General features: G+C 37.2%; 1 protein-coding gene across 3 annotated transcripts in view; it reads left to right on the top strand.

Moving 5' to 3' along the window:
* The window catches only part of MAPK9 (mitogen-activated protein kinase 9), a 60,141-nt gene that overhangs the window by 21,743 nt on the left and 20,251 nt on the right, over positions 1-18,147 (top strand). For all 3 annotated transcript variants that reach the window (XM_024764981.1, XM_024764973.1, XM_024764989.1), the window contains 3 exons: positions 10,064-10,193; positions 12,662-12,720; positions 15,127-15,265. In XM_024764981.1, the coding sequence (XP_024620749.1) occupies positions 10,064-10,193; positions 12,662-12,720; positions 15,127-15,265 (328 nt within the window). The remainder of the gene's footprint in view (positions 1-10,063; positions 10,194-12,661; positions 12,721-15,126; positions 15,266-18,147) is intronic.

The raw sequence follows: 18,147 nt of genomic DNA on the forward strand, positions 1-18,147 counted from the left end.
AGCATCTTTTTTTTTTTAATTGGAGTATAGTTGCTTTACAATGTTGTGTTAGTTTCTGCTGTGTAACAAAGTGAATCAGCTATACGTATACATATATCCCCTCCTTTTTGGATTTCCTTCTCATTTAGGTCACCACAGAGCACTGAGTAGAGTTCCCTGTGCTATACAGTAGGTTCTCATCAAACAACCCAATTAAAAAAAAAAAAAAACAGGCAAAGGACTTGAATAGACATTTCCCCAAAGAAGATTTATGGCCAATAAACACATGAAAAGATGCTCATTGTTAGCCATTTGGGAAATGCAAATCAAAACCACAGTGAGGTACTACTTCATACCCACTAGGTGGTCATAATCAACAAAATGGAAAATAACAAAGGTTGGCAGGGATGTGAAGAAATTACAACCCTCATACATTGCCAGCGAGAATGTAAAATGGTGCAGCCACTTGTGGAAAACAGTTTGACGGTTCCTCAACGAGTTAAACATAGAATTATTACATGACCCAGTAAATATCCCTAGATATATTCCCAAAATAATTAAAAACAGATGTTCAAAAAAGACTTGTATACAAATGTTCATAGCAGCACTATTCTCAATAGCCAAAAGGTGGAAACAGCCCAAATGTCTATCAATAAATGAATGGATACACAAGCTGTGTTATATACATACATGGAATATTATTCATAAAAAAAATGAAACACTGATATATGCTAAAACATAGATGATCCTCAGAAACATGCTAAGTGAAAGAAGCCGAACATAAAAGGTAGTATTATTATATGAGTCCATTTATGTGAAATATCCAAAGTAGGTAAATCCATAGAGAAAGATGCAGATTGGTGGTAACAAGGGCAAGGGGGAGAGAGAAATGGGGAGCAACTTCATAATGGGTATGGAGTTTCCTTTTGGGGTGATGAAAATCTTTTGGGGTTACTTAAAGGTGGTGATTGCACAACACTGTGAATGTGCTAAATGCTACTGAATTGTTCACTTTAAAATGGTTCATTTTATGTTTATGTGAATCCCCCCTTAATAAAAATTTTTTTGAAAAAAAATGTAAACTGAAAGGTGCCTTAACTTAAGGATATTTGTCATTTTTAATGGATATTTAACCCCTGATACTATAGTATTATATGAAATATTTTCACGTTATATTATGCATTAAAATATGTTGTCATTTTCTTGTAACTTACGTTATATATTGATATAGTCTTAACTGTACTTTCACTTAACTCTTAGTATTTTCATTTAAATAATTTTATGACAATTTTATTAACATTTGTATGAGCAACTTTCTCTTCACATACATGTAGAGGCTAAAATTTTAACACCATCCTAAATTTCACATCTTGCAAATCCCCATTTCCATAGCCTGAATTTTGATTTTAAGGAAGGATCAAAAACTGGGTTTCACCCTTTTCTGCTCAAGAAAGAAGTCTTTGAACTGATTAAAATAGCTCTTAATGAGCCTTTTGCACAGCTAAGAGTTTATTTTGTGATCTTTGATGTAATTATTCACTTAACTTTGTAACCCAAGCCAGTTATTCATTACCAGATCAAAACATTTTAGTTGGGTTAACTTTACTGATGCATGGAAAAGAGGTTAGTTAACTTGATTCAGATTATTGATACTTTCTTTTAGAAATGTTTGTGCAATTATGAAAATTATTCTTAGACTTCTGGGATGTTTTCTTTTGGCTTTTAGAGGAGGTGCCGTCACGAGAGCTGGGCCTAGATGGTTGGAGACCTGGTTTCCATTATTACTTTACTGTTACTTTCTACCAGAGCCTGTGTTGGCTTCCTCTCAGCCGGGAAGGTGGGTGACTACTCCTCACCTTCCTTCTAGGCTTGAGACTTCGTGGTACCATTGAACTGCAGCAGTGGTGGTGCAGGCAATGGTAGTCCCAGACTGACAAGAGAGAAATGTTTCCTGTGATACTTCCCCCACATGTCTTCAGAGGATTTTTTCCTGGCTCTGTTTTGCACAGAGTCTTGGATATTGGCATTATGCTTTAAGGTCCTTAAAAGAAAGGTGTTCTTTTTATACACGGTTCAAGGAGAGGATCTTTTACCTTGTTCTGCTGTGTAGATAGAGCAAGAAACTATGAATGGTGCCAGTTAGACTCCTTTCTTCCTCATCAGTGATGGAAGGGCTTGAGTATACCCACCATCAAGCCCTAACTTTTAGATAACTTATTATCTCCAATGGTCCCTTCTCTGCAAATATGACAGGTTCTTTCCCACGCCCATCACTTTTGTCCCCACTGCATTTCCTGGTTGGAGTCTCCTCTGAAACCCTGCTCTTCTGTCCCTGTCCTGACACTATCCCTGATCTTTTGAGACTTATCTGTGGAACTTCAGATAATCTCACCTCATGCTTGGAATAGAGCCTTCTCTCTGATCGAACCAAGGAGTGTGTGATTGGTTTAATTGATGCACACGTGCGTACGTGTGCACACACACACACTCCAGAACTGTAAGATGATAAATTTGTGTCTTAAATCAGTAAATCTGTGCTAATTTGTTATAGCAACAATAGGAAACTAATATACATTTGTTTTTACATTTTTGAGAAGTAAAATATCATAGTAGCAATAATGCGTGGTTTACAAAACTTGTTAATCATCTATTTAAACTAGAGCTTGATAAAGATATAGGGACAGGTGTGCAGGTAAACCAAAGTGCAGGTATTGATACAGGATTAAAAGGAGGAGCTGGGGTCCAAATAAAATATTCTGACTCCTAATTTTGAATTGTTTTTACAGTTGTCTGATTTATTTGTTTCTATGTTTTTGTTGTTCATTAAAACTGTTAGTAAAATAATTAGGAAGTAAGTTTTAAAATGTTTATCATTTGAAGTATTTATAAAATTAAGTTATTAGTAGAATTAAGTATTTCAAGGTTTTAAAGCTCTATGGGGAAAATGTGTGTACATTTCTTTCATATATATATTTTCACTTTTTCTCTCTCCTTCTAAAATGTCAAGCTGTTTAACCAAAGTAGTAAGGACTATTTGTTTTATGAAACAGTTCTACGAAGTGCTTAACTTTTTTTTCTGCTTTTATTAAAAAAATTTTTAATTGAAATATAGTTGATTTACAATGTTGTTAATTTTTGCTGTACAGCAAAATGGTTCAGTTACATGTATATATGCATTCTTTTTTTAAAATATTCTTTTCCATTATGGTTTATCGTAGAATATTGAATATAGTTCCCTGTGCTATACAGTAGGACCTTGTCATTTATCCATTCTAACATATAATAGTTTGCATCTGCTAACCCCAAATTCCCAATCCATCCCTCTCCCACCTCTCTCCCCCTTGGCAACCGCAAGTCTGTTCTCTATGTCTGTGAGTCTGTTTCTGTTTCATAAAGGTTCATTTGTGTCATATTTTAGATTCCACATATAAGTGATATCATATGGTATTTGTCTTTCTCTTTTTGACTTACTTTACTTAGTATGATAATCTCGTTCCATCCATGTTGCTGCAGATGACATTATTTCATTCTTTTTTATGGCTGAGTAGTATTCCATTGTATATATGTCCCACATCTTCTTTTCCTTTCATCTGTAGATGGACATTTACTTTGTTTCCATGTATTGGCTATTGTGAATAGTGCTGCTATAAATATAGGGGTGCATGTATCTTTTTGAATTATAGTTTTGTCTTTATATATACCCAGGAGTGGGATTGCTGGATCATATGGTAGCTCTATTTTTAGTTTTTTGAGGAACCTCCATACTGTTCTCCATAGTGGCTGCACCAGCTTACATTCCCACCAACAGTGTAGGAGGGTTCCCTTTCTCCACACCCTCTCCAGCATTTGTTATTTGTAGACTTTTTATATATATATAAATTTATTTATTTATTTATGGCTGCGTTGGGTCTTCATTGCTGCGTGCGGGCTTTCTCTAGTTGCAGTGAGCAGGGGCTGCTCTTCATTGTGGTGTGTGGGCTTCTCATTGTGGTGGCTTCTGTTGTTGTGGAACGTGGGCTGTAGGCGGGTGGGCTCAGTAGTTGGGGTTTGCGGGCTCTAGAGCGCAGGCTTAGTAGTTGTGGCGCATGGGCTTAGTTGCTCCGCGGCATGTGGGATCTTCCCAGACCAGGGCTCGAACTCGTGTCCCCTGCATTGGCAGGCAGATTCCTAACCACTGTGCCACCAGGGAAGTCCCTTGTAGACTTTTTAATGGTGGCCATTCTGACTGGTATGAGGTGGTACCTCATTGTAGGTTTGATTTGCATTTCTCTAATAATCAACAATGTTGAGCATCTTTTATGAAGTGTTTAAAATAAAGTGTAATATTAGATCTGACAATGCTTAGAAGTGACAGTTACAACCTTAACATGAAATGGTTGGTATAGCTCTTATTCCTTTTTGCTTCCTCTAGTTCTGTACAAGGATGAATGTTGGCCTGTTCTTATACTGTTTTGTTTTCTGTTAGTATATATAAATAAACATAATGTCCACAACAAAATTTTTGTGATAAAGAAGATATATGCTATAAGGCATAGGAAGGCTATGATTCAGGAGAACTGAGTTCTAAGTCCAGCTCAGATCCTCATAGCAGTAGTTCTTAGTGACCTTGGGCAAATCATTGTGTCTTTATAGTTACACCTCTAAAATGTATAGTTTGGAACTTCTAATTTAAGGTCAGACACCTAAACAAAGAGACAGGAGAGCAGTAATCAGTGGATATGAGAGCATTTAACAAGTTTCTGCAGAGGAAGTGAGAATAAGTAGGTAAGACATTTGCCACAAAGAAGAGAACCTATCTATAGTAGAACTCCAAAGAGGTGGTGAGTATACAGATGCCAGATACAAAAAACGAAGATGAAACGGGTGGCTAGAAGTAGGGATGTTAATTAAAAGTGTGTCTATGAAACAGTTTTGCTAGTTGGCTCCTAACATTCCCACCCCTACCCCCATGCTCAGCATTTGCCCCTAGAGAGCAAGTAAATGAAGAATTATTAGGCCAGTATCTGGGGAAGGAGAAGCCTAGTAAGAGGAGCCCAGGATTTGGGGTGTTCTTTCCCTTGAGGGCATTTGAAAATTCTGGAGTGGGCAGCTGGGAGACTTAGAGTCCTTTGGACTGCTTTGTGGGGCTATAGGAGACAGGGATTGGAGTCCAGGGCCCTCTAAAGGGGCTTAGTGAACTTCCTTTGCTTTAACTGGGTCCAATAAAGGGCTGCATCCTAGAAGTAAGGATGAACCAAAAAGAAACCAGCCCTTGCAGGAACTGCCACTTAACTTCACATCATCTCATTTGCTGAACCCAAAGTGAGGTGAGCCCAAATTGCTAGTACCCCCAGGTACCCAGCAGAAATAAATGTAAATTCTACCTGGAGGAAGATAGATCATACTGGATATCAAATTATTTCTAGATAGCAAACAGTTTTGCAAGTTCAAGGTGCAAGACGTAATCAGAAATAACTAGTCACACAAGGAGATTGGACAACATTCACAAAATCCAGCACAAACAACAGAGAAAAGAAACAGATCCACAGGGGTTATTGGCATTATTGGATCCAGACTTCCAAAGAGTTATGATGTTATGTTCCGGATGATAAAAGACAGTATGAAAAAGTTTTGGTGGAAAATGAAAACTTAAAACAACTAAATAGAAATTATAGAACTATAAGACATAGTAATTGAATTATGAAGTTAATGGGTGGGTTTAAAAGCATATTAGATATAACTGAAGAGAGAATTGTGATCTGAAAGATAGGTGAGGAAAAAAGTATCCAGAATGAAGCCTGGGGAGACAAAAGGGTAGAAAAATATGGAAGAGAGGATGTATTTGTTTTCTATTGCCGCGTAACAAATTACCATAAACTTAGTGGTTTAAAGCAGAACAACAACCATTTATAATTTCATAGTTCTGTAGGCCAGAAATCTGGGTGGGCTTCCCTGGGTTCTCTGCTTGGCATTTCACAAGGCTGAAATCAAGGTGTCACTGGACTGGGCTCTTATCTGGAGGCTCTGGGGAAGAATTTGCTTTCAAGTGCATTCAGGTTCTTGGCAGAACCCAGTTCCTTGCAGCTGTAGGTCAGAGGTCTCCATTCCATTCCCTTGCTCTCTATCAGCCAGGGGCCACTCTGCTCCTAGAGGCTCCCGCATTCCTTCTCACGTGACCCCCCTTCCATCTTAAAGGCAACAACATGTCTAGTCCTTCTCAGGATTCAGATCTTTCTGACTTTCCCCTCTTCCCACCAGCCAAACAAACTCTGCTTCTAAAGGGTTCTCGTGATTGGATTAGTGCCCCCCCACCCCTTCCGTTGTGATCTCCCTTTTGTTAAACTTGGCCCTCTTGCAGGACACAGGGTCAATATACTACAAAAAAATCAAATGCCTAGAAATTGATAGAACAAACCACTTCAGAAAAGAGTTTGGCATTATCTACTAAAATAAACTATATGTAATACCACTTTTAGCTATCTACTCGTCAGAAATGCATGCCCAGAACCATGTACAAGAATGTTTATGACCATGGTTTTTGCTTGCAAACTGAAAACAACCAATGTATCTATCAACATTATGTCATATAATCATAACAAAGGAATATTATAGCGATGACACAGAATGAGTTATAGCTTCACACAACAACGGATGTACCTCACAAATATAATGTTGAGTGAAAGGAGTCAGGCATAGACAGTTTCAAAAACCAGGCAAAAATAAATGATGCAGGGGCTTGAAGATACATGTTTAGCTGGTAAAAGCAAGGAAGTGATTATCATAAAAGTCAGAAGTAGGGGACTTCCCTGGTAGTCCAGTGGCTAAGACTCCATGCTCCCAATGGAGGGGGCCCAGGTTCGATCCCTGGTCAGGGAACTAGATCCCACATGCCACAACTAAAAGATCCTGCATGCCGCAATGAAGATTGAAGATCCTGCGTGCAGCAGCTAAGACCCAGCACAGCCAAATAAATATATTTTTTTAATTATAGTATAAAAATAAAGTCAGCAGTAGTTATCGCCTTTGGGGGGCAGGAAGGATAGTGATTAGTGGGGGGGAGTGCTTTGGGGTTGTTGACAAAACATGGTTCTTTGTAATAAATCATTAAGACGAGGAACAAAAAAGGAAGCAAAAGAATGAATACCAGACAGGCATACGCCTTCTCACCAACAACACTCAACTCTGGAAATCATTGGAGCTCTGAGAGAAAATTGATTTCGAGCTTAGAAGACAAACTATCAATCAAGGATAAAGGAAGAGTAAGATAATTTATCTTCCATGCCCTTTTTTTCTGAGGAAATTCCTTGAGAGTGTACTCCAACAAGAAAGAATACAAGAACGTGTAACACCAGAAACAGTGGAAGCCAGAGAAAAGAAATCCCAGGGCGATAGGTACACATCAGGCCTTGAAACCCCAAGAAAAATGTCTTTCCGAAAAATGGAATATATTCCAAACAATAGATAATGTGAGTAAGGAGGTAAGAAGTACTAGTGACAGCTCTAAAGAGGTATATTTGTCTTCTCTTAATAAGAAAAAAAAAGTTTATTAGAAACTTGTGGTAGAAAAGTTAGAAAAAATCATGATCTAAGAATAAAACAAATTTAAAGCAGCATGATGTTTGAGAACTTACGGAATGTTAGAAGAGAATCCATTTAACCTTAATGCTGGAAACAATCACATTCTCTTATGAGTGGCAAGGGTCATGTGATCTTTAGAAATGAAATGTAATCCTCGCTCTGAAATTAGTAATGTTTACATGTGTGCACATACATACCTACACTCTGTAAGTCGATTTTCAACTTTTAGACACATCCTAAGGAAGAAACACAGAAGATTTAATTATAGGGATTGAAAGATGTGTTATTAAACTTGACCATTTAAGACAGAAATTGGAGGAGAAGAGATTAGAGAGCTGGAGGAAAAAGGAGATGAAGTGTAATATTCTCATTTTACATAGTGGGGAGCAAGAGGTTCCTTTGAATGTTGATGCAGCAAGTTTAGGCATGTTATTTAAAGTTACAAGGGTGACCAAGGGAAAAGTTAAAAATAACATGAGAGGTCTTCCCTAGTGGCGCAGTGGTTGAGAGTCTGCCTGCCGATGCAGGGGACACGGGTTCATGCCCTGGTCCAGAAAGATCCCACATGCCGTGGAGCGGCTGGGCCTGTGAGCCATGGCCGCTGAGCGTGCGTGTCCGGAGCCTGTGCTCCGCAACGGGAAAGGCCACAACAGTGATAGGCCCGCGTACCAACAAAAACAAATAATAATAATAATAACATGAGAACAAAAAACTAGGAGGAGTTGGGGGTTTCAACGAAGTGACTAAATCCTCAGTGTTCATAATGGGGAGTAAATAGCTAATTTCTGAAGTTGATAAATGAGGAAATAGTGATAAAAGTATATTCTTTGGAGTTGAGATATTACTAAAAGAAGTAAAGCCAGGAATAACTGAAGGTAGCTCCTCCTGGAGTTGGAACTAGGAATGGGGAAGCATGAGTCCGTTCAGATATTCAGAATTGGTCCATTTGGCTCATTGGACAAAAACTTTTGAGACCAAAAAAGGTGTGTCTGTTTGTAAATTCTCAAGACCGAGAAATATATATATATAAGTACAAATCACATGTGCATGTATTAATTAATGATTTGTTTCACAAATAGATTTATTTTTGACATTTTATAATCCATATGACTATTACATTTGCATATGGGCATGTGATTTTAATTAATTAATTAATTTTCTTTATTATTTTTTGGCTGCGTCAGGCCCTAGTTGTGGCACTCAGGGTCTTCATTGAGGCGTGTGGGATCTTTCCTTGTGGCATGCGGGCTTCTCTCTACTTGTGGCCCATAGGCTCCAGAGCACGTGGACTCTGCAGTTTGCGGCATGTGAGCTCAGTAGTTGTGGCACACGGGCTTAGTTGCCCCACAGCATGTGGGATCTTAGTTCCCCAACCAGGGATTGAACCCAAGTACCCTGAATTGGAAGGTGGATTCTTTACCACTGGACCACCAGGGAAGTCCCTGGGCATGTGATTTTACATTTGTGTATACATGAACACATAATGTGAATTAAAGAAAAAGTAATTCCAAAGTAACATGAAGCTTCTAATAATTCTTAACCAAATGCTACAGCAGACAGCCTTCAATTTTAAAAAGTTAAAATTGAATTAAGTTTGGGTTTTTTGGCAAAAAAAAATTAATAGAAGTGAATAAGTGTAAACAGTGTTATAAACTGAATAGAATAAATAAATAGAAGCAGTATTTTAAATGGTGCTTAGGTTCTCAGATGGTCTTTAGCAGCTTTTAACCCCTGATGACGAGCCAAAAGGTAACAGTGACAGCAATCATACTGTTAGTGCTAGCTTGAAACTAGTACAGAAGGTACTCAATTTTTCCTGTCTATTTTCTGGAGGAAAATCAATCATAAATTTCAGCTGGGAACTTGAGATTCTGGAAACACAGACCTAGAGGATTTTATTTCTTAACCATAGTAGTATGAGGAGGTATTTCTAGCAGAATTTTATGTATAGCAATTGCTTATGTTAGGGATTTTGTATCTTGGGGATTTACCATGAACTGAGATTTTGGTTTCTGTTTTCCTTTTAGATTCTTACATCTGGGAAAAACACAATCAATCAAAATCTAGATTTATTATATCCATCTCATGAGTTCAAACCATTTTCTCCACTGTGATACTCCAAAATATACTTATATTTCATTCTGTGATACCAGTGACTTTTTTTCAACTTATTGGCATATTTAAACTGAAGATTTTGTTTCCTGAGCAGTCTTACATGCTCTGTATTAAATTACTTGGTTCTGAACATAATAATCTCAACTAATATAATGAGACGTCCATGTGCAAAGGATTGCTGAATCCCATCCTAGCTTCAGCTGCCATGGTGGCGCCTCTGCAGAAGAGTCCGTTCGTCCTGCACTCTTAGCCAACTCACCTTGCTCTTAATGTGCAGAAGTACCAGAGTGGAAGCAAGCAGATTTTTCCTTATTTGTTATTCATTTAAAAAGATAATACATTGAATGTACATTCTGCATTGCTGTATATTCCAAAATCATCCTAATGGGTTGCCTATATTTCTCAATTATAGTGCTGCTTTTGATACAGTTCTTGGGATAAATGTTGCAGTCAAGAAACTAAGCCGTCCTTTTCAGAATCAGACTCATGCAAAGAGAGCTTATCGTGAACTTGTCCTCTTAAAATGTGTCAATCATAAAAATGTAAGTTATGTCTATATTTCCTCTAATACTTTAATGTTGTTAATGCTGCCATAATCATCTGGGTCTTTGGAGATACAATGAGTTTAGACCTAGGGTAAACTAGTGATAAAAATACTATTTAAATGGTTATATTTTATTGACAGAATTTTCAGTCAACATTGGAGATACTGAAGTCAGCAAGAGGCATCATTGTCCATAGGAATTTAGGTCACTCAACACAGATGGGAATGTCAATTAACCTTGTAACCATTTGGTTTTCACTGTTTCCCTGTGTATAAAATGGCAACAGTATTGACCTAGCAAATTGAGAAATATCCAAATACTTTTTAGAAAAACATTGTTCTATAAGTAGCTTTTACATATTCACATTTATTTAAATAAATGTTATTAGATGATGTTATATTCAAGATAGTTGTACTTGGCATCTCTACAGAAATCAAAGCATTGTAAATTTTAAGGAAAAACAGTATATCTCTAGAAAATGAGGTACTCAGGCCCATTTTATGTTCTACTACTGATGCCTGAGCATTATTTTGAACATGATTTTGATAACCTTGCCATGTTATAAAATTATAAAATGTTAAGTCTGGCAGGGGCTTTGGAGATCCCCTCCCATGTGACCTCTTTTTGTTACGGGGTGGGGGGGATAAGTATTTAAAAGTACACTCAACTCTATATGGCTCCTTTTGTTGTAACATTTATGCTGGATTTTTCTGGTGTAGGGACATTAAACACAAAACTAAGATAGGTTCAATCTTTTGAGTCTGTGGTTTGAGTTTGTTTTTAAATTCTCCAATGCATGCTTTATTTTACAGGTTTAAAACAAAAAGTAAAAAAGTTTTTTTTTCAGGTTACAAAAAAATATGTTTATTATTATTTTTAATTCAAACAGTATAAACAAGAAAGAAAAATCCTTGAATCCCACCACCCACTATTATTAACATTTTGGTGAGCATTCTTATGCATATATATACACACATACATAAATAAGCTCAGTTATGTTATTACACATCCTGCTTTTTCCCTAGTGGAATGTTGCTAGATCTCATATACATTAATGAACATAGATATAAACCATTTTTTAAATGGCTACATAGTACAGATGCACAGTAATTCATTTAACCAATCACCAATTATCAGATATTTAGATTGTTTCCAGTTTTTTGCTATTATAAGCAGTGCTGCAGTGAACATCCTTATACATTGCATCTTTGCACACTTGTCCAGGTGAATTCCTTAGCCAAGATTGCTGGGTCAAAGACTATGCATACTTTTGGTTTTAATAATATATACTGACAAATTAACCTCAAGGAAGACTGTCAATTTTACACTTTTATTGAGTATCTGAGTATGTCTTTTATTTCAAAATACCCCAGAGCTACATACTGTTGATTTGTTTTACCTTACCAAACTGAGAGATGACAAATGATACCTTATTTTTATTTGTGAGGTTGATTTTCTTTCCATATCTCTATTAGCCATTTATTTTTATTTCTTGAGAGTTTGTTTTTCATGGCCTTTGTCCATTTTTCTCTAGGACTGTTGGTTTCTTTCTTATGCATCTATAGAAGATCTTTGTGTATTAAAGCTGTCAACCCTCACTTTTCCATCTGACCTAATTTAGGTTGTTTTTGTCATACTGATTTTTGTTGTTGTGTTTAACATAATCAAATCTCCTAGGTTTCCTGTCATGCTTAGAAAAGGCTTTTCTACACCCGAATTGTATAAATGTTTATTCATATTTTAATGTTTCATGTTTTAGATTTAAATTGTTGTTCCATTTTGAGTTTATCTTGGTGTAAAGATTGAAGTATGAATCTAGTTTTTTTCCCCCTTGGCTAGCCAACCACTCCAATCCTATATACTGAATAATTCATCTTTCCCTCAGTCATTTGAAATGATTGAGGACGTGTGTTTGATGCTCAAGCAGCAGAATTCATTGTTTAACCATTGGGGTGCCAGGACCAAGGTCTGTGGTGGGGTCAGTTCTTGAATCCTCCTTACGTAAAGGTAATGTTAATAGGTAATGCTATGAGGCATTTCATCTTTATCATACCAAAAATATAAGCTTAGCCTTTACATTCCAAAACTTTTTAGAAATTTGGATATTGTGTTTAAGTTTTCAGAGTTAACATATTGCTTTATTTAGTGTTTTTCTACTTGTAATTGCTACTTTTTTATGTTCAGAGCTAGAAAGACATTATGTGTTAAAATTCTATAGTAATAAGTTACTGGGGACACATAAAAGTGATTTGATTAAAAGTGCATATTATTTCCAAGTTGAGAATCCTAATCATTTAGCTTTTTTCAAATGCTGTGTAATAGAATGTTTTGGTAAAAACAATAACAATAAATACAAAGCTCTGCTATGATTTTTTTTCTAGTTTTAACACACTTTAATGTTAAACTTAATTTTTATAATCAAGTAGAGTCATTTGACATGCTGAGATATAATTTTCTCTTTTCAGATAATTAGTTTGTTAAATGTGTTTACACCACAGAAAACTCTAGAAGAATTTCAAGATGTGTAAGTATAATTTTTATTCAGTAATACACTGCTCATCAAAGAGTGAAAATTTAGAAAGTAACTGCTTTTTTACTTAGGAAATATAGGTGAGAACACATTTTTAAATGGTATCCTAGCCACTTTTCTCTGTGGAAGAGAAATATTAAGGAAAATGAATAATAATATTCAACTATTTGTGCCTAGATGGTTATCATTTCTACAGCAGATAAAGGATGACTGAAAATAATTCTTCAGAGCAGACAGTGCCATTAATGCTGCTGATTTCCTTTACTGAAATATAAAATATAACATGTTTTTCTCTAGTCCCCAAGATTGTAGGGTTTAGGTGTTTATAATTATTATTTGAAATGGGTAAGTCATTAAACTTCCAAAATGTGAAATAGAATTATCTTAGTAATGATGAAATGAGATATTAATTTATTATTGAGATATAATACACAACTTTATCCTAAATTTATTCATGTATTCATTCATTCATTCAACAAATATTTGATTGCCAGGAATTCCCTGGCAGTGTGGTGGTTAGGACGCCATGCTTTCAGCCCGCAAGCCACATGGTGAGGCCAAAAAAACAAACAAACAAATATTTGATTGCCAACTGTGTGCTAGAAAGTCTCTTGAACTTGGCATACTTTAGTGACCAAAACAGCAAAAATCCCTTTCATTTTTTAAGAATTGCAGGTGGTAATATTTCTTCCTAGAGCTTGCAGGAAAGCCAGGGAAGATAGACAGTCAACATAACAAATAAGGAAATGATTTCATTCATTAGGATGTGTGGCAAATGTTGTAGAAGAAATGGAGCTGGGTAAGGGGGTTCAGAAGTGCTGGGCGTTAGGAGTCAGGTTGCAACTTTAGGTAGAGTAGTTAGGGAAGGACCTCACTGGATTGGTGACATGTGAAGAAAGCCTTCAAGGAAGTGAGGAGGTTACTCCTACAGATATTTGGGGGAAGGTAGTATCAAGATAGAAGGAACAGGCAGTGTAAAGGAGCAGAAGAGGGAGTGTGCCTGTTGTGTTATAAGAACAGCAAGAGCCAGTGTGGCTGGATCAGAGGAAGCAGAGGAAAGTTGAAGAGGTGGGTTCAAAGAAGTGACAGGGCCAGACACTGCTGGGCCTCTAGGCCATTGTAAGGATTTTCCTTTACAAGTCAGTAAGACTTTCAACAGGAAGAGTAAGCTTATCTGACTTATGTTTTAAAAGAATAACTTTGGTTTCTGGGTCGAGAACCCACTGTTAGGAGTAGGACACAGAACACCAGTCAGGAGGCTATTGCAGCAATTCAGGTGAGATTATGATGGCTGCATTTAGACCAGAGGGGTGATAGTGATGGTAAAGGCAAGAGATAGGATGCTGACACTGTTTTGAAGGTAGAACCCCAGTGTTTGCTCCTAGAGAGAATGTGTGGTATGAGAGAAAGAGGAGCTGAGAGCAACACTTGGAGTTTTGGCCTGAACACCAGAAGGATAAAAGTGCTCTCAACTGAGATGTGGAAGGCTACAGTCAGAACAGATTGCGAGGTAGGGTAGAATCAGGAACTCAGTTTTAGTTCAAGATGTCTGTTGGACACCCAAGTGGAGCTGTGAAATAGGCAGTTAGATAAATGAGCCTGGAGTTCAGCAGGGGGATCTGGGTTGAAGGTATTAATTTGGTAGTTGTCAGTCTATAGATGGTATTTAAAGTCTTGAGACCAGAGACCAGAGATCACCAAGATTGTAAGTACAGTTAGAGAAAAGAAGACCAAGGACCGAGTGCTGGCACTTCAACAGTAAGAAGCTGGGGATAGGAAAAGGGCACAGTCAGCCAGGATTGTAGGACTGGCCACTGGATTTAGCAACACGGAAGGCTGACATGGAGCCTTGAGGACAGTTTCAGCAAAGTGGTGGGGGCAAAAGCCTGATTAAAGTGGGATTAAGGAAAAATGGGAGAAAAAATTGGAGATGATAAGTATAGACACCTCTTTGGGGAGTTTTGCTTGCATAGGGAGCAAAAATATAGGATGGTAGCTGGTGGGGGAAGTAAGGTCAAAGTTTTCTTAAGCTGAGAGCAATAACAGCATGGTTTCTATATTGGTAAGAATGATCCAATAGCAAAAATGTTTAAATAGAGGAGAATTTGAATGTTTGAGATTCTATTTACTATGATATAAAAATTGTTTTGTATTTAACTTGAAAGGCATTTTGTTGTTAGTTGTTTTCATTTTTTGAAAACTTTTACAAACTTTCATTATACATTTGCTTCTTTTCAAGATACCTTTAAATGTTTAGGGAAAACAAGTTATCTTTTTACTTTAGCCAGTGCAGTGACTAGGTGGTAAGTTATTACTATTTCATAAAAATTCTAGTTTAATAACCATAAAGGAATTTTGGATAATTTTCATGTGTACATGGCTGATCATTTATTTCCCCAGGTATTTGGTTATGGAATTAATGGATGCTAACTTATGTCAGGTTATTCATATGGAGTTGGACCATGAAAGAATGTCCTACCTTCTTTACCAGATGCTCTGTGGTATTAAACATCTACATTCAGCTGGTATAATTCATAGAGTAAGTAGTGATACCATATTGTTTTGTTTTGTTTTTTAATCACAATCATTTCGTTGTCATAATCTCCAGTTACAAAAGAACATAATATTTTTTAAAAATTTGTCAGTGTCGAAAATCCAAATAAACTATGGGATCATGTTACTCTTCCAAATATAGTTGAGATTAGAAGACATTTGTGGAATGCCTGGTTTGCCTGGGCCCATGTGAGCCACCCTGGATGCAGGCATGAGCCAGCTGTTCAGACTAGTACTGCAGAAAAATACTTCTTTTTTTTTTAAGTTTTTATTTGAAAGTAACTTAAAACTTAGAGAAAAATTGCAAGAATAGGACAAAGAACTTTACTCTTTACCCAGATTTACCTGGTGTTAATAGTTTTTCCATATTTGAAATCCCATTTTTAGTGAGCAAGGAATTTGGACTTGGGGTGGGGGAAAGTTAGAGGCCAAGTAGTATATGATACAGTTGCTTGAGAAGTCTTATGTGAATTATGGCCCAAGTGTTCATTGCTTACATCGTAAAATTCTACCACTCCAGCATCCCAGCCATACTGGTGGGAGCTTTCGGAAAGGTTCCAGGCGGACCTTTTGACTAGGCCAAGGCTGGAATTTGAATGATGGTGTTGCCTGTCAGGGGGTACATATTTAAAAACCAGAGAGAGATTCTCTAAGCTGGTTTTATGAGTTTTTGTTATTTTCTTCACTTGTACTGCTGTGTGGGCAGATTATGATAGAGTTGTGTTTTTTTGTTTGGTTTTTTGTTTGTTTGGTTTTTTAGCAACTATAATGTTGAGTGAGACTAGAGGCAGAGATAGTTTTATTGAAAACATTCTTAGCATTCCTTAAATTATTACTATACTAATTTTGTTGACAGACTGTCTTTCAATATTGTGTTTCAACAGCAAGAAGTTGTATTTTCTCTGAACTGAAATCTGTGGGGGGAAGAAGATAGTGAAACAAAAACAATGAAGCCTTTTCATACAAAAAAGAATAGAGAGATATTTGATGGTGTAGTAGTAGTAATTCTTTTGGATCTGTTGGGTGCCAGGAAAGGCTGTTTCCATCACAGCCACTGATCAGAGACCTAACACAGTAGCAGAGCCCACCAATCCAGAGAGGGCCAAACTCTTGCCCCTTGTGAGCATGAGGCCTGAGGCCTGAGTGAGGTCTGCAGCCTGAGGCCAGTCCTGGCCCTCCCAGTGCCTGTTGGGCACCTGGCACAAAGATTCCTGACCAGCCTTCAGTCATTTAAAATACAGCCTTTGCTGCCGCCAAGTGTTCAGTTTAAATTATATAAATACTGTTGACAAACTTGCTTTAAAAATAGTAACATTGGTCTTTTTAATTAAAAATAAAGATTTCCCAGCATAACATTCTATTTCTCTTCAAAAATATTCACAGACCTTTATATAAATTAAGGCACTCCTAATTTCTCTTAAATACATTTTGTATTAAAGTCTTAACTGAGAATAAGTTCCCAGATTATTAGGCTTCATTATGTCAGGCCTTATTAATTTTGTAAAAGGAAACAGTTTGTCTTGCTTGTATCTCCCCTCTTGGGCCCAGACATACATGGGGCAGCAATATCCTCCCATTTTAGGGGGTCTTGTAAGAGCTGCAGCATGCACGTGCCTGTGTTAGGTGATGTTCCGTCCCTGCGGTTTAGGCCCATGCCTGCGGACCAGAAGGTCCGAGAAAGTTTTGGTTTGCCCAGCATGATTCCGCCAACCACCTCTCCATCCCATTTACCTCCCCACTGGGTGTCCCTCCCCTTGTCTTATGCCCTCCTGTTCACACATTTGTGAGTCTGCCAGACTTTGTGTCTGCTGTGAAAGTACCACGTGGTCATTGTGGGAAAGGTAGATAAGGCACCTGTTTACACACCCACCACCCCTCCAGGTCCCAAGAGGTGATGAACTGCAGTTATCCCTTTAAGCCTGTTAACGGTTTTCTGTGAACTTTTCCTGTCCTTTTTTCTGTATACTATACGATAGGCATAAATACACACATTCGGTTTTGCTTACTAAGATGGTTTTGTTCTAAACATAAAATTTAATTACTTGAAAAATAAAACACCTGGATTCCCACCAATTTTTACCTTGTATAATTCAAAAAATTGAATGGAAGTCCCCAGCCCACCTGTCACCTGGAGGAGGCCAGTGATGGCAGTTGGGTGTGTTTCCTTCCTAACTTTACACTGACACATTTTCTTACTGATGCTAATACCAGCATATCTGTCTATACTTACGTCCTTTTTAACTTATATTTTTCAAAAACAGGATCATCTTGTACATATATTGTTCTGCAATTTGCTGAATAAGTTGGTCGATCTGTTTTGTATTTTTATCAAGGATCAAATAGTTTTACAAATACTTACTAAAAAAGAGCCCCCACCTCCTCCCTCTTATTTCTCTCTCCCCAGAACAAATTCTTTCAGTTCTTTTAGCTATTATTTTGGTGTTTATCTCCATATCTTGAAATAATATGATGAGATCTCTATTTGTTGATCTTTCTTCAGTTTGGGACATAAGGTACTGATTTAGCTCTTTTTCACCAATCGTGCCCTTCACCTGCCACCTTTCCTGTCCCCCTGTCCTCCCAGTATAGTTACAATGTAATTGGTTTGGATCAGTGTCCATAGTGTGTTTTACGTCATCGTGACCCTGTAAACGCTTTTCACAGCTAAGCCTATATTTACACCATGATTATATTTCTTTTCCTTTCAACTTTTTGTCCCTAGAGTTAACAACACTTGTCTTTTATTTGTTAGAGTTTTGGTCTTTGTTGTTTGTTTTAAGGAGGGAGCAGTTTTCCACATCCTTATTGCTAATTAAACCCTAAGGTTTCTGCCAAGTATCTAAGTCTTCTCTCACTGCATCCAAATGT

The sequence above is a fragment of the Neophocaena asiaeorientalis genome, unplaced genomic scaffold (genome assembly GCF_003031525.2).
Source record: "Neophocaena asiaeorientalis asiaeorientalis breed wild unplaced genomic scaffold, Neophocaena_asiaeorientalis_V1.1 scaffold241, whole genome shotgun sequence".
Taxonomy (NCBI): domain Eukaryota; kingdom Metazoa; phylum Chordata; class Mammalia; order Artiodactyla; family Phocoenidae; genus Neophocaena; species Neophocaena asiaeorientalis.